Source organism: Patiria miniata, unplaced genomic scaffold (genome assembly GCF_015706575.1).
Source record: "Patiria miniata isolate m_02_andy unplaced genomic scaffold, ASM1570657v1 HiC_scaffold_9, whole genome shotgun sequence".
NCBI classification, from domain to species: Eukaryota; Metazoa; Echinodermata; class Asteroidea; order Valvatida; family Asterinidae; genus Patiria; species Patiria miniata.
In genome coordinates this window covers 3,762,892-3,786,856 of record NW_024037076.1, presented here as the reverse complement: position 1 = coordinate 3,786,856, position 23,965 = coordinate 3,762,892, and the positions used below count along the sequence as shown (strand labels likewise).

Sequence of the window (23,965 nt, the reverse complement as noted above, 5' to 3'; positions counted from 1 at the left end):
GGGTTGGGGGGGGGGACTCCATTTTCATATCGTAATCAGATAGTAGAGATTATTATCTTGCTTCTAAGACATCAGCTCCCAGGGATCTTGTTTTCACAACTCTGAAATATGATGAGCTGGGTTATTCTTTCGGATTGGCTGGCCCGAGCTCTCTCAACCTTTCAGTTTTTGAGTCGAGCAAAAAATATCTGCGACAAATTCATAGCTCGCTGTGTACCTCAGCTTAATATAGAGCGACACGCACAGGGTTGGCACATTATGCGGATTGTACATGTAGGCAGCTGTGGCTGGGGTCAAGATGAACGTGGCCTGGGGCTTAGGGGACGGGAGTTGTTGTTTTTCTGGGGCAGGTATGGCAGACGGGGTGGGGGTGGAGGAGGAGAGGAAAAGGGACAGATTTGAGATTTACCCACTTTGGGAATAAATCTGCATTTTCTTAATTGGTTTTTGTTTTGGCAAAATTTTGCAGTGTTTGTAATTTTTTATTTGTTAATCTGTTGGATTGTTTCTCGGGTTGAGGGTTCGAGTATTTCTTCCCAAGGGGTAGGAAATGCACCCCCCCCCCCAGTAGTTCACACATTGGAAGTATAATTAGTTTTTAATTGGGAGTTTAAATTTGCATTGTCCGATAAGTTTTGATTGGAAATTTAAACTTTCATTTTGTTTCCATAAATGTTTACCCAAAAATGCAGGGTTTACCAAAACGGCAACATTATAGAATTAACATTGTTTACAGCTTGTAAGGTATTGAACCTTGTGATTTTTTCTCCCAATTTGACGTGTTTATATCTCTGCACAGTGCGACGCACTTGTCTTATCTGGTTCTTGAAAAACTAGATAGCCTACTATCAGTACTGTGATGGCTGATGCCCACTTAACTCTAGATTTTCAGAATGTTGACAGCTAAAAGTTCGTTTAATTTTTCCCCTCAACTTGTTTTGCTGTTTAAGGAAAACATGTATCCTTTCATTACCTGGACTTTTATTTTTTAGTTGATGGCAAAAACCGATTTCTTTTTTCTGCGAAAGTATTGTGTCATTTGTCTCTCATTTTTTTTGGACAGATGTAGTGTCATATTTCTTTCATTGTTAAAGATGAAAATTGAGGTGACATCATGATCATGCTATCATATGTCATGTGACATCACATTAAAGGTGCAGTTTTCTAAGGCCTATACCTACCAAACTATTTGTTACATTTACGTACCAGTAGCTAGACTGGGATGTGTTACTGATTAAAATTGAGGTGACGCCATGATGATGTCATCACGTGTCATATGACGTCACATTGAAGATGCATGGTTTCGAAGCCCAATGAGAATATTTATCACGTATTATGACACCACCTTCAACTGTACACACCGCAATATTTGCAGAAATATCCATCCTTCCTGGAGGGCACTTCAACTTGTAACTGTATACATGCCAGTTGGCACCAAAACAATTTCTGAAATAGCCCTGTGTTTGTCCACAAACATAACTCTAGTTTTGCTTTCTCTTTTTTTTTCTCTTTCTTGTTTTTCCTGTAGAATACCTCCCTCTGTTTTGCTAAAGATTTTTCATGAGAATGAATAAAACTACTGCAAGCTGCTTACTGACTGGGTCGACCTGAAATATACAAATCACACAAATTAAAGGGCTTAACGTTTTGATCCTGGCAGTAACTGAAAGGCCTGCCAGGATCGAAACTTTAAGCCCTCAATATATGATTTTAAGGTTTATCAATTTTTTCTTTTTTTTCTCTTCATTTCTGTAGAGGGCAGTATGGACCCATCCTCCTTTTTTTTTCTGAACTTTTGTCAATACATGTAGATCTTTATGCTGCCACCATTTCAGTCATGCTCCCTGTATCCAATATCAGTACTGAATGATAATTTTTGTTTGGCAAAAAGGAAGCAGACTATTTTTCCTTCCAACCTCAAATCGAGATGGCTGCTTCATGATAATGGTCTATTGCATTGTGTCCTCAGTTGTTTTTTTCCTTCCGAAGGCAAAATTATCTAATATTTATCCTCTTGTTTTTTGTGTTCTGCAGAAGGAAAGGCAGACCACTCGTTTCTCTAAAGAATTAGCATTTCAATTTGTTTCTCCTTGTGTCTTTCTTTGTTTCTTCAGAAGGCAAGACGGACCCTTTCCATGGGCGACGATACCCTCCTCTGCGTGCCAGGGGAACCTAACTCCATTGATGCCGTCAGGGAAGAAGAGGACGAAAATCCCAGTGAATTGCCCTCCGAACAGAACTCAGTCAACAACAGGCAAATGGGGGGACGGAAGCCGAGAAACATGTGAGTACACTTGCTTTGTAGAGAGTGGATGGGGGACGGGGGTTGGCTAGGGGGATAAGAACTAAGATTAAACTAAACTCAATCCAAACAAAACTCATTTAACATCAGGCTGATGGAGGTGACTGATGTGGCGTTCATGGGGTAGGGGTAGGGGCATTTGAACAAATTCAACTAGGACAAACATGTTTGTGAATTGCCATGGTCCAGTGGTTACGGTGTTTGACTCATGTACGAAGGTGCGTGGGTTCGAACCCGGCCAGGAACGTGGTGTCTGTGCCCTTGGGCAAGATCGACACTTAACTACAATTGCCTCTCTCCACCCAGGAGTGTAAATGGGTACCTGTGAGGGTCGAGGACCGATTAAACGCTGATATCGGCTGCCGCGTGGTCCCATGGCCTGATGAACGGGGTAATAATTGTAAAGCGCTTTGAGATGGTTGATACGATGGAAAGCGCTATATAAGCGCAATTATTATTATTATTATTAATTGTCCTCTGAACAAAACTCAGTCAACAACAGGCGAATTGGGAAGTGGCGTAGGGTGGGACAGGGGGTTGTGTACAGGGGGTAGGGTTATGAAGATTGGAACCAAGGTTCAACTTAGAAGACAAACATCCTAGCGAAATGCCTTCCAATTACAAGTCCATCATGAGCCAGTCACTAGTTATTCATTAGACCATCACAAGTCAAATCACAAGTCCTTCACAAGTCAGTCACAATTCAGTCACGTTCAGTAACAGTTCAGTCACAAGTCAGTCACAAGTCAGTCACAATTCAGTCACTAGTCAGTCACAAGTCAGTCACAATTCAGTCACTAGTCAGTCACTAGTCAGTCACAAATCAGTCACAAGTCTGTCACAAGTCAGTCATAAGTCAGTCACAAGTCAATCACAAGTCAGTCACAAGTCAGTCACAAGTCAGTCACAAGTTGGTCACAAGTTACTCACAAGTCACTCACAATTAGTCACAAGTACATTTGTAAATTCACAAGTTTGTCACAAACTTGTGATAAGGCCATCGCATGTTATACACAAGCAATCAAAAAGTCATTCACAAGTCAGTCACACGTAAAAAAAATCGAACCACAAGTGCAATCACAAGTCCAATCACAAACTTGTGACATTCCGTGTCTCGTATCCAGTAATACAGCTGCAGTAGAATGTTGCTTACCCAATTTTCCTTTCCGTGCCTCCAACAAAATTGGCCCAGTGTGATTTGCAGATCGAGATTTATCACACTAGCGTTGGCCTGCAGAAACTTTGGGGCGAAACCAAATGCCATCGCGACAAAGTGTCCTCCGTGATTTATAGCGGTTCCGATGGTTCACAGCACCAAAAAACCCTGCGGCTGCACTATTTGTTTGTTAGGATCAGCTGTGCAACTTCTTCCCTGCCTGAGCTATATTTGTGATCGTCTTTCCTTCTGAAATTTCTCTTATTTCGCGAAAGGCAAACAAGAAGCGATAAAACTGATTTATGTCACTGACACACCCGGAATGAAGCAATCTTTTATTCAGTCCTTCGCGCTGCGTTTGACACAATCTGATTACAACATTCTTACCAGTTCAGACTTTGAACTCCCAATCTGGTTTGTGTACATCCATGTTCCGGGGTGACGAAAGACGTATTAGTTTTGTGAGCTGGAGTATGTCAGGTCTTGTTCCCGGACTGCACAGTGGATTGCGCTACGGTATGTTCGCTGTGTTTCCTCCCGGCTCACCAGTCTGACAAACAGAACTGTTTGCCCTGTTGTTTATATCTCAAGCTTGAAATCACTTTGGAGTCTAAATGTCAGGAATTTGCAAAAATAGAGAAAGCCTCATTTTTAACTGCAATCCCAAACCCGTACATCTTTAGCAGTTTGTTGTTACCACGTTTTTCACAAAACAAGAGATTGTTGACAAGTGGAATTTAGCATTCACACTATACTTTATTATTATTATTATACCAGAGTCTTATATAGGGCACGTACGTGTACATGTATCTACCAACAATTAGTACTCAAGGCGCTGGAAATTATGTCTATTATTAAAGACAGGTAAATGAAGTTTATGAGAAATATGAGGCCCACCATGTAGCACCTTATAAGGTTTACAAGGTGCTGCGGCGCATATTGCAGCCACTGCCAGAAACACCGGGGCAAACCCCTTCTCTTTACGATAAGTGTTACTGGGTTCTTTAACGTGCATTACACAACACACGGGACCTACGGCTTTACATCCCATCCGAAGGACGAAGCAATAATGGTAAAGTGCCTTGTTCAAGAACACAAGCACCATGTTCCCACGGTCAGGAAACGTCTGGTAACTTTACAAACTTACATACCGGTATGTACATGTTCATGAAAGTAGCTCACGAATGAATATCGGGGAACAAACTTATTATCCTCAAAAATTGCAAGCCCTTGGAGAGTACCGTAGGTTGGGAGACGTGGGGTATTGGAACCAAGGGTTGAATGAATATCAGGGTACATATTTTTTGTCCTCAAAAATTAAGCCCTTGGAGTGCATGTCATCTTTCTAAACAGAAGTTTCTTTCAAAGGGGAGTCAGGTTGGCACAGATGTTCTTTCCTTGCCTTCCACCGCTGTGACCCGGGCTCGAATCCCGCCTTGGCCAATATGTGGAGTGGCTGAGTTGGTTTTCAGTCCCTGTCAGATTCCGTGGGTTTCCCCAGAATGTTCTTCTAGGGTTTTCCTCCCACCTCTAACACTGTAATTTCTTCTCACTGTCTTCTCTCTATGGGTTTCTTCAGGCTTGCGAGCTACAGTGCCTGCCTACCGGTAGGGCGCTTTTGAGGAATCCTTGGTTTCATTACCATGAATAATTAATAATAATAATTTGCTTCAAATGTCTGACTGAAACAAGTCTGGTACCTGATATCAAACAGTGAATTGTCGCTGACATGTCATGCATTTGTTAGTGGCTCCAGTCTTTTGTTGGCAGTTTGGCCCAAAACTTAATGGCTTTTAATATCCACTGCTGAAACTGGTACATGTACATAATCAAGGGGAAAATATTACATTAGATTCCGTATCAGATGTTAACAAATGGAGTTTTTCATGATTTTGTTTGTACATATGCATGTAAGACATGTACCGCTAAATTTCCTGCGACCCAGAGGTTGAAAATATGCAGGCACGATATTTTTCAGGCTTTTGTCTGAATGCAGACTTCTTGAATCTGAGAGAAAGACATTATCAGTATAGAAAGAAATGCATTTTTCAGACCTACATGTACATGTAACTTCATCCAATTTTCACGATACTTTTTGAAATTGACAATCTCTTCCCCAAATATGGCCGGTAATGTAGATAAAACTTTACATTTCTGGTAATATCCAGCAGAAAATGCACCATTAATTTAAGCCAACTACCAATGTATGTATACGAAAAAAAATACATGAAGGGGCCTATATGAAATCATATACTGGTGCTATCAAGTTAATAGATGTACGTAGTCAGATTCTTGACAAGTTGCTAATGTCAACGCTAAAAGGCCAATTACGATTGAGGCACTTTAAGCGCGGCTGTGATAACGTTAATGGAGATACATCAAGCACATGAGTGCTCCGTCATGGGTTTGTCAATATCTCCTCCTCCCCCCCCCCCCACCTTTCCTCCCCTGTGTGTCAAAAACTCAATCAAGCGCCCATTTCCGTCACGCGTAGTTTGTGTTTTTCCTGCCGGACAAATTTCCGGCCAAAGTTGTCCTAAATGAGGCGATGCCGAATCAATATTTGACCTTTCAGAATTTTGTTAAGGAAAAGGTTTGGATGTGTATAGCCACTCACCCATACCACATTGTTCATGAACGTGTATTTGGAAAACAAGACAAAACAAGCCTATTTGAATTAAAGCTTGGCCAAGATAACACCCAAAATCCTTCTCAATTGATGGCCATTGTTACCCGAACGCGCAATTAATAAACAGGACTCTCGATGCAGGGTAGTATAAACGAGTCCTGTTTATTACGTCACAATTTACTATGTTTTGTTTGCTGCCCCCAACAACGACTTTTACACAAATTGCACGTTCGGGTCGAAACAGGACCTGAAAAACAGCTCTCAAAAGTACCTTTTGTACTCAGTTCATGACAGATACAATAGTCGTTTTTATTTCATCACACCTTAGGCTACATATACCCAAAAAATGACGGAAATGTCTTTGAGCATTCCACAACCTCTTTAAATCAACCTGTCTAAATTTAAACCTGTTCGAATGAGTCTCCTAACGACAGGCAGAGCTCACCGGGCAAAATGTTGAGTTTCATGGTTTTGTGTGTGTGTGTCGCCCAAATAATTATTTCCCTGCTTTTTTTCCCTGAGTAAATTTTGTACCTTCTTATCATGTGGATATTCTCAACAATATTCTTTGAACCAATTTCCTGATGCAGCAAGGATGTAGGATTAGGATTTTATTAAAGCGACAAGGGGAATTCTGAAGCATTTGTTCAGGCAAAGATATCTCAATTGGTGATCGCGATGATAATGCTCCCTGCTTTTTTTTCTATCCCAACTTGTTGTGTTAGCCGTGCTCCCAAGTGTCGCATTGAACTCCGGAATATTCTGCGTCATCATCATGCCCATCGCTATGGCGATGGCATCAGTCGCCCGCGCCGTGCTGTCGCCTGTGGGCATGGCCCCGCTGCAGAGGTTGTCGTAGCTGGCCGTGCGTGCGCAGATAGTAGGCGCTTGCACATACATAATGTCCACGTACCTACATGCCAGGATCGTTTACCTAGAACACCGCCCTCCTGACGTGCCTTAATCGGAAGCAGTTAATTACAGCAAGGGGCGAGCGTTCTGTGATATCACGTGTGACGTGCTCAGGCAGTCAAGTGTCTGATTATAGAGGCCAGACTCTCGCCTTTCCAGTTGAAATCAATTTTGGGGGGATTTCATCCGCAGTCGACGCTATAGTCACAATGAAGATTGATTGTGAATGGTGTGAATATGTGGGTTTTTAATTTCAGAAGTACAACGTTGTAATATTCTCGGAATAACCAATTCGGAAGGAATTATGTTTTGCATTGTGGTCGTGGTGGGTGGTTTGTTTGAGATAATTTTTTGGGTTCCACAATTACAAATAGTGCAGATATTTTACCTGTAAACTCTGGACCATTATTCAGATTTAGGTCTTTTTATCAAAGCTTTTGGGTAGTGCTAAGTAGACAGTGCTTACGAATTGAGAAGGCAAATCCCAAAATCTAAAAGTTACTGTTTGTACTTTGAGCATGGGTTTCCTGGGACTTGAATTAAATTGAACACTTGAATAAAGCTCTAGGCATACAGATAGATAATGTTAATGCTTTCCAACATTGGCAGTGTTTGTGCAGCGGAACCAATTGTTTGCTACATGTAGTCTGAGTACCACATGTTGTCCAACAGAGCCCTCTCCAACCAACGTCTGTATGTGAGCAACTCAAATGTTATGTGAACCTGCGTGCCAGCCAATCACAGTCGACAGGGATTTGTTTTGGATGTTTGAGGAGTTGTGTTGGCTTTGCGAGGACTTGATATGAAGTTGAGAGGACATGTGAGGTGTAATGAGGACCTGTGTTGGACTTGTGAGGACTTGTACGTGGTGAGGCTTGTTTTGGACATGTAAGGATTTGTGTTGGACATCTGATATGGACTTGTGAGGACTTGTGATGAGGGCTTGTACTTGTGAGGACTTGTGTTGGTTTTTGAGGATTTATGCTCCACTTGCGAGGACTTTATTTAAACTTGTGAGGACATGTGAGGAGATGTGATGAGGGCTTGTGTTTGACTTGTGAGGACTTGATGACTTAGACTTGTTTTGTGTAAGGACTGTAAGGAACTGTGTTAAACTTGTGAGGATTTGCATTGATATCAACTTGTGCAAGACGTGTGAGGAGGTGTGATGAGGATTTTATGATGAGGACTTGTGTTTGTGAGGACTTGTGATGAGGACTTGTGTTTCTCTTGCGAGGACTTTTCGTGGAGTTGTGAGGACGTGTGAGGACTTGTGATGAGGACTTATGTTGGACTTGACTGCAACACTACTTACAGAACGGACCCGAGAGACAGCACTAGTACAGAATGATGTAATGCTTGCATGCATGTACACAAGGGCCAGAAATTGCCGTAAAAGGATCTTGCATGCAGAAGAAACATCAAAATGTCAGAGATGTAGTCCCGTCCATCACAAGTCTGGTCACTAGGAACATGAACTGGACAATAATAGGACCAAGGAACGCCCAGCGTTTTTCACAGTTCATTTGAATAGCTTGCCACTTGATTTGACTTGTGACTGGGTGACCTGCGATGGCTCGACAACAACTCTGCAGAATATATTTGTTTCTCCAAACCCTTTAGAGAAAAAACTTGATTTGCACTTCTACGAGGTCAGCAAATGTGGAGTAGAAGTGTAAAGTGTTGAATACCTGTGTTGAATCGGACTTGGACCTGGAGTGCTCTGAAATGAGCAAAACTAAATCCGGCCAACTTTACTCATGCACTCTTAATTAGCCAGCGAATTTCTCCAAAAATTTCACTGGGCAAAGAAAAGGTCCTCATTATTTCACCAACCAAGTTTGAAGACTCAATTCAATTTTTAAAGGAGACATTTCTTCAATACTTTGCACATGACAGAGACCACCGGTAGTTCCTGGTTCATGCCACGTGTTTCTTTTGGCACAGTTGATTGATGCACTGAAGCGGTGTTTGACTGGTAGTTTTAGGTGTCAGTCTGTTTTCTTGTATTACATGTTTTCAATACCTTAAGTTTTGGGACTCTCATACACAGTATTGAGAGTCTCAAATTTTTTGAACTAGTGTTGAATATGTGTGTGAATCATTTGCTTTTCATGTGTTTTGTTCGTTTCTGATAACAAAACCACTCAAAATGGTTTCAACTCATTGGATATTAAACTATTCAAAAAAACAGTGATAAACCATGCACAGTCTTACTATGTCACGAAGTGTGATTTCACCTATGTAACTCTTACATGTGTATCTCCAAAAATCAATCAATTCACAGATCATTGGAAATCACCTACATTTCTTGATTTCTTTGAAATGACATTAAGGCCAAAAAAAAAAAATAGTCGGTCTCTGGTCAGACCAAAGTTCTGAAATCGATGCGGCGACGCGTTTTTTTGTATTTTTTTTTTTTTTTTTTATAAGCATGGATTGTACAGACAAGGTGGGTACTATTTTTTGCCTTTTTGTGTCCTCATATACATTGGTGTCCTCCATAATGTGCCTTGGTGCCCTCCATCATTTGCCTTGGTGTAGTTTCCCCATTCCTTGGTACAAAAATTTGAGAAGTTGCGGAAATAGAGGGCGCTGTTGTAGCTATCGTGGACAATTTGAAGAAAAAAAGGTTGACGTGCATGATTAAAATCGACGCGCGCGCTGTCCAGAGACCGACTATTTATTTTTGGGGGGGCCTAAGCCAGATGGAATAATTTCACAGGATGTTTAGTACTTGAAAGATCTTTAATCCAAGTTACCTTTTTGATAATAATTCAGTGCTTTTGGGAAAAATTCAAATAATCAAAAGGCTTGATTTGTACTTGTACTTGCATAAGATTTTAAAAAAATGTGGAATAAGGTTGTTGCATTGACTTTGCCTCGATTTGCGCCATTAATGGTAATTAATGCCCGTGGTTAAAAATGGTCCATTGTGATTTTGCATTTATTCCTCAAATTTCAGAATCCAAAATTTACTTCAATAATAAATTTTGTAGAAGGTGCCGGAGCCTGTGTTGAATGTGTGTGATTTAACCTTAAAAAAAAAAGGTTTATACCTGTTTCTATGATGCACACAAAAGCATTATGTAGGCTTTTTGAAATTGGACAATGTAAGTCTGTATTCATGTATTCATGATGGTTAAAATACAAGAGCCACCTCTTAATACAAAACTCGATTGCAATTCCAATGAAATTCAAGCAATAAACCCGGCCACAAGGTAAACAGCTACAGCTCCTGACATTTGTATCAACCGGGGCACGCATCCGGTGTTCGGAAGGGGAAAAAAGTTTGCTGGCAGAGTGTGTTACAATACTTGCCGTAAAGTGACTCAGAAAAGGAAAACTGCAAGACGACCCATACTCAAATTTGTATCCTACTTGTGGAGACATCGCTTTGTTCTCGTGTACAAAATCGTGAGAGGGTTGAACGCTATTTTCAAAATGCTCCTATTTGAACCAGAATTACTTTCCTGGGTTGAAATTCTAACCAAATATCCCTTACATAAAATACTTTGATTTGTAACGGATACCTTGGAAATGCCTAGTTTTTGAGTAAAATCCCTAATACTGGAATTTGTATCCTTTGTGGCGTTTCTTTGTTCTCATGTTCTGAAGTTTTCCGAGTTTGAAAGTGTACTTTCAAAACGCTCCTATTTTAACCAGAATTAATTTTCTGGGCTGAAATTCGGACTTTAATAGGCCTATCCCTTACATAACATACCCGGTACTTCAATTTGCGACTGATCAACACTCTTGGAAATTCCTACTTTTTGAGTAAAATCCATCTATTTCGTGATAACCTTGTGGAGACGTATCCACCAATAGAAATTGCTCTGTGGAGACACAATCTTTTGTTCCCTATTATGCACATGTCTCCACAGGGTACCGTGTACCAGATCCCTATATAATATCTATTACGTAAAATCCTTGAGGAGACCTACATGTACATGTACCAGTATTCACCATTAGAAATTACCTTGTGGAGACCTTTACAATCTTTTGTTCTGTATTATACAATGTACCCGGGTCTCTACAATGCATCATTTTTCGAAAACAACCGTGCCAATATATGAGGTAGTAAAGGTCACATGAGGGGTGATCATTGGGGGTTCATATGTTCAGACAAGGCTTGGGTAGACCGTGGATGAAACTGATCTGGATACTCGCACGTAATCCCGAGCTAACCCGCTGAGCGATTTTGGCCGATGCTCCGAGTGAATCTCACTGTCCTAATGCTCTTCTAGGTTCTGTTCAAACTCATCTCTCTTAATGGCACCCAGTGTGTGTACATGTACATTTACCCCGCCACGTCGTCGGTTTACGGCTGACGACAAACCGAGGGCCCCGCTCGTTAGAAGGCAGGTAACATGAGACGCTTGCTCAGTGGTGGCGTGACGGTAGACCGACGTGCCGCGTAATACCTGATCACGATCCAATCGAACTAAAAAAAAAAGACACCCGTCCTACCCATGACCTACATGTGGACGCTGATGATGAAAGACTTTCCTTGAATCCAATGTACAATTCCGGTGGGGGAAATGGCAAGATCTCTCCCTTCCCATTTGGTGTGGGGATAGGAAATGTCACGGACAGGTGTTTCTGCTATAATTTATGGCAGAGCATCCGTGTGTGTTTTCCAAATGAGTTATAATGTATTACTGATAAATGGAGAGGACAGATTAGATGAGACGAAAGATGATGTTTCAGAGAAAAAAAAATTATGCAGCATTTGTTTTGGCCCGGCCATTAGATTGATGATGGTTGTAAAAAGATAAGTCATATTAGTAAGCGGAGAAATGAAGATGAATTGCCTGTGTGAGGAAGGATATTATTAGCGAGTGATGCTCGGTTTGGGAGTTAGTTATCCCCGGTTTTCCAGACACGTACGTTCGTCCGGCCTTGCAGCTGATCAGCGAGTCGTCTTGCCTTAATGGAATTCCACGCCTCTGTAGGCACGGCGCGTGCCCACACTTCTCGACAACTGATGACGTCTGGCGGGCTCTCGGCATTCTGGCTCGGCTGGGCCATCCGTCCTCTTTCTCTCTCTGTCTCTGTCAGTGACGGGCCCCGGATATAAGTTCGGTCAGGAGGCTCGGGTTGCAGCAGTTGAAACAAGCACGTCAGAATATGATGATGACAGTGATGATAGAAGCGCCGGGCCAGATAACCGTCTGGAACTGAAACGATCAACTTGTGGCCGAAGCACGGATCACGACCACCGGGTTTTTACCTTTTTTCTCCGCTGCTGGTCAGCGCAATTGACTTTTCACCTTCGAAAAATTTCTCCGATATCGAGACAGTATCATCACCCAGAGAGAAAAAAAGACTTCCGTTTCTTTTTGGAAAGAGAAATCTCTCACTTTTGACATTATTTTCGTACCTTGTTGCGTCAACAGTGCCAGGGATTTAAAAGACAAGATGCGTTTTCTGCGGAGGCGACACACCGACAGCTCGCTACGAGACACGGCCGATAAACTGGACTGCGACAAATCGTCCCTGGTTCAAGAGTCCGGCGAGTCGGATGTTAGGAAATGGTCGGACTGTTTTGAGAATCTACTACACGACAAAAGTGAGTACAAGTTTTAAAGGTTATTTTTCCCTACCCTTTCCCTTTTTCTCATAAAAAAAAACTGTTTTCTGTGCACCAACTCAAATATAAATTTGTATTTGAGAAACAGGAAATACCAATTTAAGCAACGTTTCAAAAATCCTTGAAGTTAGCCTGATTTTGCTGGGAAAAAAGCATGAGGTTTTCTGCAAATAGTGTCCAAAAAGTTTTTGCTATAATAATTAGATAGATAGTGGAGACTTCTTAGTTATTGCCCACCAGACAAAATTTATAATGGTTAATTTTTTTTACGTCATTTGAGAAAACGCCCTTTTTGTTGTTTGTTTGTTTGTTTGTTTGTTGGTTTTTTTTGAGAAACATTTTTCACTACCGACCTAATCCCCGTTTAGAAAAATATTGGAGCACGTTAGGCTGAACTTCAAGGAATATGAACGTCAAAGAATATGAATGGCTTTGTTTGCATGTGTGTTCCAGATGGAATTGAAGAGAGTTGGAAATCTGACTATAGTGTAACAGTCAGGTCTTTCACCATTACTCTAAGCTGAAACGACCTGTTGAGGATAAACAAAATTCAGTCAAGCAGTGAATATTTCCTGGAATAATTCAACCATGAATTGAATAGGATTATGCGGTTTGCGTTTGGGATAAACCCCACCTCCAGTTCCAAAAATATATCTTAAAAAAAACAACATGAATGGATAAGCTCCGGTGAAGTGGGAATTTTTAATACCGTGTGGGCTCATTCCAATTTTCCAAGTATCTCTATCATGAGCCAATATGGCCCATCAGGCCGGCTTTTGTCTCCGGTTTCCTAGGCATAAGGACTGAGAATATTTCTATTCCCCCTGGATGGGATGGAGTCGATTGCAGGTTATTACTCGATCACCAGCTTATGCTAGTGCTCGTTTATACTCCTGGGTGGAGAGTGGCAAGTGGGAGTGAAGTGGCTTGCCCAAGGACACAACATATGACCAGCGGCTGGATTCAAACCCCTGACCCTCAGATCATGAGTCACGAATCCTAATCACTAGACCACACTCCCCTATTTCCAAGAGCCTGCAACTAGGGCCCAAAAATACCCAATACTTCTGCCTTCGGTTACCCTACCTACCCTATTTTGACAGCCCCTACCCTAATTTTTTTGGGGGAAAATGAGAAAAAGACACCGAAAACCATCAATTACTACCTTGTTCCCTTTATTTCACACAGACACCTGCATATGATCGTACACACAAAAAATTGCCCCCCCCAAAAAAAAAAAATATATATTCCCTACCTACCTACATGTACCCCATTTTCAAATGCCATATAATCAGGAGCAGAATTTTGTAAATTTTTTTGTGCCTTATTTGAAAGAGTTGTCCAATTTTGAAACTCCATCGCCCATGCATTCAGCCTTTTCCAGGAAAATTCATCACGGTTTACACTAATCACCGTTTATGAAAATTAGCTAGAGACGCTAATTTGTGTAGCCCTGTGCACGCCTCCTCAGTATACCCAGAGGCATTCACGACATTTGAAATAGCAGACAGTCTTTGAAGCTGGGTTGTAGATCCATTGTTTACTTAACAAATTGTGAGTGGGGGAAGTGGAACCATTCTAAAAATTGATTGCCAGTCAAGGAATTTATTTGTTGGGGTCAGACGTGGGAAGGAACGGGAGACTTCAACATTAGTATGATTTTGATCTGTTAACAAACCTGGTTTTATTTTTATCCAACAAATATAACTTATTCCAGAAACTGATTTTGTGGCTATTAATGTTTCCAGCAATCAAATTCTCACAACTGCTGATATTATTTCCAAAATCAATCTGCAGAGATCAATTTGTAACCCCTCCCCCCCCCCCCAAAAAAAGAATCTAATTCTCACAACTGTTGATATTATTTCCAAAATCAATCTTCAGAGATCAATTTGTAACCCCTCCCTTCCCCCCGAAAAAGAATCTAATTCTCACAACTGTTGATATTATTTCCAAAATCAATCTTCAGAATTCAATTTGTAACCCCTCCCCCCCCAAAAAAAATCAAATTCTCACAACTGTTGATATTATTTCCAAAATCAGTCTTCAGAGATCAATTTGTAACCCCTCCCCCCCCAAAAAAAATCTAATTCTCACAACTGTTAATATTATTTCCAAAATCAATCTTCAGAGATCAATTTGTAACCAAGAAAAAAAAAGAATCAAATTCTCACAACTGTTAATATTATTTCAAAAATCAATCTTCAGAGATCAATTTGTTACCCCTCCCCCCCCCAAAAAAAAGGATCAAATTCTCACAACTGTTAATATTATTTCCAAAATCAATCTTCAGAGATCAATTTGTAACCCCTCCCCCCACCAAAAAAGAATCATATTTTCATACTTGTTGATATTTTTTTCCAAAATCAATCTTCAGAGATCAATTCGTAAACCCACCCCTCCCCCCACCAAAAAAGAATCATATTTTCATACTTGTTGATATTTTTTTCCAAAATCAATCTTCAGAAATCAAGTTTTAACCCCTCCCTCCCCCTCCCCCCCCCAAAAAAAAAAGACTAAAGAAGGGTTAATATTTGTCAGAATTTGTCATTTTTCTTATTTCAAGTTGTTTGTCAGGATTTTTTAGGGTCTCAGGATTTTTCCTAATTTCAGGGTTAAGTTAAGGAATCCCTTTTGAAAGCTGAAATTCCTTTGTTTTTATCTATAAAAATTTAAATAAAACTAAAGGAAAACAAATTTACACCAGCAAATATCATAGACTTTACGTTGCACTGGGACCCCAACGACCCTCGTACCAGCCTTCTGTCGATTTTTTTATGGATTTCTCATTTTCCCTCAATCTCAGCCTTGAAACAAGCAAACAGAACCTGAGAAATAAAACTGTGCTAATCGGTCATCTTATTTCACAAGAACCCCCACGCACAGATCTACAGATGGGAAAAACAATCTGAAATTGTGTTTTCTTGTTCGTCAGTACTGAAATCACTGAAGTGGTTGAATTGCATCTGGGACAAGGAGGTGAATATAATATTCCCAAACTGCGACAGAAACACTAAGAACTCATGGTGCTCTCAAAGTGACTCTAGATCTGCTTCGGTTACCCAATTAATGCCAACTTTATGCGATTGGGTTTCTATTCTCTTGTTGGGATTGGCAGACTTGTTGAGATTTGAGAAAGGGAGACATGGACAAACAAGTTTGAGTGAAAAATACAAGATTAGGGAAAACTTTTTACTTGTGGATATGTTTCCTTTAACGCCGACAGATAATTCTTGCTGTAAACCAACATATTGAAACTATTGATTATTGATTATAAACATGATAAAGCTTATTTACAAGGAAGCCATTTTGATCGTGTTCCCTGAATCTATTTTATACATTGTAAACTGTTGACAAAAGATGGTGCCAGACTATTTTAGGATTGGAGTGCATTCCAAGCCTCATTTCAATTTTGTTTTAAATGTGGCTTAAAACAGGGTATGTTTAATCACAAATTTTAAATTGTTCATCAGAGCAGACTGATATTAATTTGTAAAGAACTTTTATGCTGTTGCCTTCATTTCTAATCGCAAGTTCCAAAAATGAGGAGTTTACCCCGCTTTCAACGTAATATGGCCGACTTGGGAATAAAGTCTATAACATCTGGTAAACAGAGATACCAGAAACTTGCTTAAGTTTTTTAAGCACACAGGTCATTCTATAAAGGGTGAGTCAAAAAAAGCGAAACCCAAATGTGGGGACTTTTGTTTTAGTGAAGTTCTGCATGTAGCACTTTCAAAATCTTGGATATGAAAGCCCAATTCATAAGCTTTCTTTTAGTATAAGAATCGTTCAAATCAGTCAAGTACTTTTGAAGTTACGTAATTTTAAACACAACCACCGTTTTAAAGTTCTTTCCACAGATCACAAAAAAGGTGTGCGTTCTTTCAGCAAAACGAAACAATTCACACACATCCCTATGTGATTTGTTTTTGTTTTCCTGAAAGAACACTTACCTTCTGTTAATCTGTTGACAGAAGTATAAAACGGCGGTTGTGTTTAAAATTTCGTAACTTGAAAAGTACATGAGTGATTTGAATGATTCGTGTACTAAAAGAAAGCTTATGAATTGGGCTTTCATACATGTATCCTAGATTTTGGAAGTGCTACATGCAGAACTTCACTAAAACAATGGTCCAGACATTTGGGTTTCGGGTTTTTTTTACTCACCCTGTATGGGGTCCACTCTTTTTTCCTGTCCCTGTTACATAATTCAGTTGCTATTCAACTTATTTGTCATGGGCATATCATTTTGGTTCGGTTCTAGTTTAAGGTTCAAAAGACTGGAAAGGATTTTTTTTCATAAATTTTTTCATAAAGTGACAAACAAATAATTAGAAAATATTTCAAAGGGCCCCAAAAACTACAATAATAGGCATACACCTCTTGCATCGTAAAAGTTCTTAATTTGCCCAGAGATATTTACGTATTTTGCACCTGTTTCTTGGTTATATATATCAAAAACAAAAACACCCGCCAAAGTTGCAGGTATCTTTGCTGTTTTCCTGTCTAATTCAATCCCGATCTCAATCTCAACGCCGGCATGATCGATTGGAAAAGTCCTTGAGAGCGCAAGAACGTATTGCAAAGAGTAACTATTGACCATAGTGGCGTCCCTAGAATCTTATTTGAGTAGAGAGAAAATAGAGTAAGCTAAGAAAAGAAAAAAAAAAAAGGGAGGCAAAAACCATGGCTCATCGAACTCTACAACCGAGTTATTTCCCTTTCGTTGAATGTCCATAGTTACAATACACTGCAAAATTGAGTTATCTTTGAATCAATAAAGCCTTAATTCTATTTTGGGGAGGCCTGGGCATTTTGGGGGGCGGGCAGATGCGCGAATTCAGCAAGTAAGAGATATTTTGTTTCTCTTTTTGTTGGGGAATACTGTAGAGTTCTAATAGGGACATTATTATTGATGAGATGTTGTCCATTGCATTGAATTACTTGATGAATTTTAGGTGAGAATTTATTGTCTTAAGATTTTATTTTTATTTTTGTCTGTGCACTGACGAAAGTACATAATGTAGTGTTGCTCAAGTTGAGCTGATCCGAGGAATCACTAACGTCTTAAGACAATAACATCTTGCCTCCAGTTCATCTGATAATTCAATGTTCTGAGTGTTGCTCAAGTGGAGCTGATCAAAGGAATCACTAGAAGAAAAGAAGTTCTTTTTGTTTAGGAATATCAGCTGTATCTTGCAAGAACAACTATGGAAAAATATTGCATCTAGGTTGCATTATAGTCATCTAAATTTCATGTTAAAATTATCCAGGCTTTATCGGTTTTTAGGTCAATTAATAGCTATTTCACTAATAAATCAGGGGAAAAGATGTGGCTTTATTCTTAGAATATAATGCAGTGCATTCAGGAAAGTTTAACCATTAAAATTTTGTCTGGAAATTTTAAAAACCTGGAAAGTTTGACAGGAGAACCTCACAATTGCTTCTCTTTTTTTCCTTCTTTTTTTATGATCGGACTGATAGCACTTTATCTATTGTGAAAGAAAGAAAACTAGAAAACATGTCACATCAACCTCCAACCTTTAAAGGGAATATACAACATTTGCAAACATCGAAAAATAAAACTACCAAGTTTTTGCGAAATACCTTAATAGGATGTTGGTAAATGACAGTCTAAAGCATCCTGTAAAATTATGGCACATGGTATACTGTCATTTTCAAGAAAAGTGGTATTTTTGTATCAATTTCCAACGCTGATCGGCCGATCAGCGTTGGAAACAACTGGCTTTTTTTCAAATACTGGCCCCAATTGACCATTGCACTTGTTTGCAATCGATTACAAACCTATGAACGGGTACGAGCCAGCTAGACTGGTTCCCTGACCTTACAATTCCCCAATGTATGTAAACTGCTCTGTTTCTTCTTATATGGAGTCAGGGAACCAGACTACAGAAAAATGATCGTTTTTCTTGGTTTTTATAGCATTTTCGAACCAAAACCTCCAAAAAGTCAGTGTAACTATATTTGCTTTATATTTCCAACCCCCCAATTCCATCCATTTCTGAAAATTACAGCAAAAGCAAATGATGTATATTCCCTTTAAGATGAGCTGATTTCGTGCACTTGAGTTTTGACCGCTTTCTACAATCTTAACCCAATCCTTTTAACCGATGAGAAAACAATATTGCAAGTGCTTGCGTCTGAAAGCCCACACTCTGACCTTTTTATCCCTTTTTTTTTTAGCTGAGCCGAAGACAGCATTTTCAGATTGTCAGACAAATTCTGCCTTGTCTCAGTTTCATTGTGTGGGCAATATGCTACACCCCTGCCCTCGATTCACTAGATTAATAACGACTAACGATGCGTCATGAAAACGCACAACTTAACCTACATCGAGTCTGATGATCTGTCAATCATTGTGGGACTTACCGGTAAATAAAGACAATGAAATAAAACATCTGGTGTTGAACAAGCATTCATTAATCCATTATCCATGGCACCGTCTATCCTTTTGATAGGCAACCTCGTTCTCTGCATTGGAGTGCATTAAGTCAGCAGCAACTGTTGCTTAGAATTTCAATTTGTTGAAAATTGGCACTGCTCACTTCCTGTAGTGACATCTGGACGCCAAGTTGATTAATAAACAGAAACTTTGGAATTTTTATTTTGTAGCTGGTTAAAAAGAAAAAATTGACACAAGACTACATAATATACCAAGCACTATCCAAGAGTTGACAAGAAAATATAAAGTTACATAAATTTACATAATATAAAACTAATAGTAAATAATAAACTAAAATCTATATCATGTAGAATGACAAAATCTAAATACTGGACTTACTCAATCAAACAACTTGCTGCATTTCGTTCAACTAGAAGAATTAAAATATCAAATTGTCACATTAACATTATATCCCCTTTTAGAAGTTCAGAAACAAAAACATTCATTATTTTTTAAAGTTACACCAAAGATTATTGGGCCTACAATTACAGTAATACTTGCTATTTCAAATTATGGATGCATTTTCAGTATGTTTCGTCCCCGTTTTGTGTTCTGAAAACGGCAGTCTGATCTGACATTGTTTTGACGTCACGTAACCACCATCAATGAATTTTTTGCCATTGGATGTATATATTCATACACATCTCCACCAGTTTAAACTTATTTCTATGCCGCCGCTGTGTTGACAAGCAAGCAGCGGGAAATATAAAGATCTAGAGAAGCACCAACCGCGACTAATATATAGGTGTTGTCCCCCGATTGCCACGACGTGAATAATTAATAGTCGTTACGACGGTTTGGGCGGTAGTACAGCAACGCATGTCCCTGGTCACTGGAGTAAATAACAGGAAGTGTTAACCATGGCATAATGAAACCCTCGTTGAATTCTACACAAATTGCTTTTCATCGCCGGTGAACGCACTTGCTGCGTTCCCGGCCCCGTGGGTGTCGATGCCATACGGAAACCGTTTGGTTCAATATGGTTTGGCATAGGGATAATGGGCTAGCAAATTATTAATAATGATCCCATTTGGCGTATTTTGCCGTACGGAAACGGTTTGGTTCAATGGGCAGTTATTAGATTGAAATTAAGTGGTTGGCAAATTATTAATAACGATGGCATTTTGATAATGACTGCTCGGTGTAATCAACTCTAATATGATAGCGCTGCGATATTTTAATTTGTAAGGTGACGTAGGGAGTGAGTATAATATAAATGTTTTGCTCGGTAACTGGCAAGGAGTACATTTATGAAATGTCACCACAAAATGAGCTTAAAGGGCCCGTGAAGTGAATATTCCTTAGGAACTTATTTTGTGCTACTTTCTAATCCTCTTTAAGTGTATGAAGACTAATTGACATCCCTTTTTGGTTCATTTTACTGAAAAGTGCACGTCTTTAAACATTTCAAATTGTGCATGCTTTTCCAGACAACTGAGGGCGCTGTTGCCGTGATTCATTCAGTAAGACACGGTTCATATTTTATGTTTTTCTATTGAAACTGTGAACCCAAAATTGGCTCATTGAAAACATTTGTGAGAAAATTTTGTTCATTGGCTTACAGTGCCATGAACTGACACAACAATGAATCACTAAAGAAAAGAAAGTTTACGACAGTAGTTTACGACAGCGAAATATCCAAAATTCTGGCAACTCTTTGTGCACAAACCAATTCCAACACGGAGGTTTCTGCCTGATATGACATCACACTTTTGCTCATGAATATGGGAATTCGCATTAGCATAAAAACAAAAAAGGCACCAAAACACCTTTGAAAACTGCAAAATGAAAATTGAAAATAATGTTAGATGGGTCATAAAGGTGCATTTTCAAGAATAGCATTAAAAAAAATACATTTCATGGGCCCTTTAAAGTCGGAAATTGCCATTTTGCAGTACAGTGGGGCAAATCCAAAATTTGAAGGGGCGGTCAACTTTTGGTTTCCAGGTGAACCTTGATCTTTACGTCCTCTTTTCTTCAATTTTTTGTTCTGTCAAACATCTTTGAAACCTGTTTTCATCCCGTTTTATTAGTTGACTGTTCATTCACTGTTGCACAACTGCAGGATTTTTAAATGCCATTTTTCTCAAGAATCAGTTTTGCAACTTCAAGTAAGTTGGCGGTCTGTATCTTCCATTACTGAACTCAGTACCCCTTAACGTTGTATACCATTGGAAAGTTCTTGTTCTGCAGAATCCAAACAATAAATATCTAATTTTTTTTTTTAAATATCTGACTTTAGGCTTGGTTGTGATGAGAGGTCACATGTAGTTTAATAGTGATGTAATGATGGAAATAATGGTTTACCCTATAGAATTTGTGGTTAAGGACAGCTTGGGAACAATTTTGTAACCCCCCCCCCCCCAGCACCTGTTTGTAGTTGTGAATGTACAATACCAGTATCAATATTTCTTTGTTTGACTGAAAATATTTTAAGGGTAAAAAGCCAAAATAACACGCGATTAGTATTTATTATTCTATATAACCCAGCGATTTTGTTATATGTAAACCCTGTCATTTATTATCTTGTTATTTTCAGGTTTGAGGGGAAAATTTCATTGTTTGTTATTCCGCATTCCCACCCGGCCAGATATAGAAACATTTGCATTTCCCTGTCACTAGGGAATGCCGAGAGATATTATGCGGGATGAAAACCCATTATTTATGGTTCATCAATCATTTTTAACAAAATCAAGACTTATAATCGCATCCGCTTCCTGATTACACTATAGACTTTGTGCACGAACACTAGAGGGCGTTTTATGACCACTTTTGAGAACCCCAGTAGGAGGGGCACACTGCGTTCATACATGGGCGTCGATCGGTGGGGGATTGGGGGGGGGGGGGGCATGTCTGCCACGCTTTTTTTTTGTCCCCGGAAAAAAAATTGTAGCATATAGGCCTATTTGATTCTTTGGCTCAGAATAGCTCATTCAATTACTCCAAACTCAAACATTATATTTAAATAATGATTTTTTGCTTTAACAAAAAAATGGTTAAATTCATCATGTATTGCCTCAGATCGCACCACAAAGCGTCTAGATTCACAAAATTTTGGGGCCCTTAAGCGAACCCCGAACCCACACGCTGTTAAGGATTCGTGCTCGCATTAGTTCTGATCAAAGTATGTTCCCGCCCCCCTACTTTTTAGAAGTGATTGATGCCCTTGCGTTCGTGCACTGGTACGCCAATAATACACATAATTATTATCTCAAGCAGGACCTACCAAAACAACGATGTCACATTTCTAAATCAACTTTTTAACAATATTTTTTAACCATTAATCGTTTCGGCAGATACTTTGGGGGATAAAAAAACAACACGGCGAAAAGAATCACCAGTGGTTACCATAACGCGGAATCATTAATTCATTCAGCCCTGGCGACTTTGTTTTAACAAAGATTCCTCCGTTCTATTTATTTCTCTGGTTCTATTGATTCGGCGGGTCGGCCCAAAGCCAAACAAAATAGGGAGTCGCACAGAAATTTCCAATATATGTCGCGGTCTATAATTGTTCCAGTTGAGCAATTAATCTTTTTGGAGCGTGAACAGTAGATATTGGTCTAACCTTTACCGGCTTATACATCGTCAAAAATCGGACACACATTCACGTAGTTTTATACCCTGGATTTTGGAGACTTTCCACTAAAAGTAAGGGTGCACATTCAGCCATATTTTCACCAATGAAGTGTTTTAGATTGCTTACTTATCATATTTCAAAGGTTTGGGTCATGGATAATCCAAATAATGTCTTATATTTACAGAGAAAAGTTGGAAAACTCTGTATACATCTGACGCGCGGCAGTGGCTTTTGGCATTGTCTCTATACTCTCTGCCATTATTTCAAGCATCAGATTTTAAGCCAGACTGTCAACAAAAGCGTGATGCCACACAACGTATATTCATCAATTCACTGCGAGATTTGCTGTGAGGTATCATTCGTAGTTCACTTTCCCTGCTGTTTAGTTGTACTCTACAACCCCCTGTTTTTTCCCATTTTGGCTGTTTTGGCACCTTTGCCAAAACAGCATTTGTTTTCGTTAAGATATGTTATAGGGATATGTTATGGATGAAAATTGGAAGTGACGTCACAATGACGTCATCACATGACATGTGACGTCATATTGAAAGTGCATATTTTGAAGGCCTATATCTGCATAACTATTTTTAGGTCCGACTTGGTTGTAATAACTTGGTATGTACTAAACTGGGATGTGCTACAGATGAATTGTAAAGTAACGTCACGATGACGTCATCACACCTCATGTGACGTCACATCAAATATGCATTTTTCTTCTGCAAAACTATAGGTCCGATTAGGTTGTAACTCGGTATGTACCTAAGCAGGGATGTGTTGAGATCATCATCACATGACATGTGATGTCACATTAAAGGTGCATTTTTCTACGGCCTATGTCTACGTAACTATTGGTCCTGATCACTATGCATTTTTCTACTGCACAGGTATGTCCTATCAGTCTTTAGCATGACATAAAAATACAATAACAAAATGCCGAAACAGCCATGTGTTTGTCCACAAACATAACTCTAGTTCTTCTTCTTCTCCTTCCTCTCTCTTCTGATTCTTCCGGAAAACACTCACAACTGTCGTTTCCCGTCTCTTACACAACCCTTGTTGGTTGTCCCAATTACCTGATTGAATTCTTGACCTCCTTTTTCAACCGTAGGGTTAATTACTTTACTGAAACCATGCGTTCTCTGTGGTCCATCGTTACCGGTACCTCTGACAGTAATTGCATGTTAACTGCATGCGTGGTTCCTTTGCATAGGAAATTGTAAAGTACGTGCTGCATGGGCGTGTGATTTCTTTTAGTGCAGCTTAATTGGAACATGGAACGAGTACCCAAGAATTACTTGGGAATGTTACTAAATAACTGAAGTCAAGG

General features: G+C 39.5%; 1 protein-coding gene across 1 annotated transcript in view; it reads left to right on the top strand.

Moving 5' to 3' along the window:
- The first annotated feature begins 2,118 nt into the window (after window positions 1-2,118).
- LOC119720234 (regulator of G-protein signaling 8-like) overlaps window positions 2,119-23,965 on the top strand; it is a 33,751-nt gene continuing 11,904 nt past the window's right edge. The window contains exons 1-2 of the mRNA XM_038189855.1: window positions 2,119-2,284; window positions 12,399-12,571. Coding sequence (XP_038045783.1) covers window positions 2,136-2,284; window positions 12,399-12,571 — 322 coding nt within the window. The 5' untranslated portion in view covers window positions 2,119-2,135. The remainder of the gene's footprint in view (window positions 2,285-12,398; window positions 12,572-23,965) is intronic.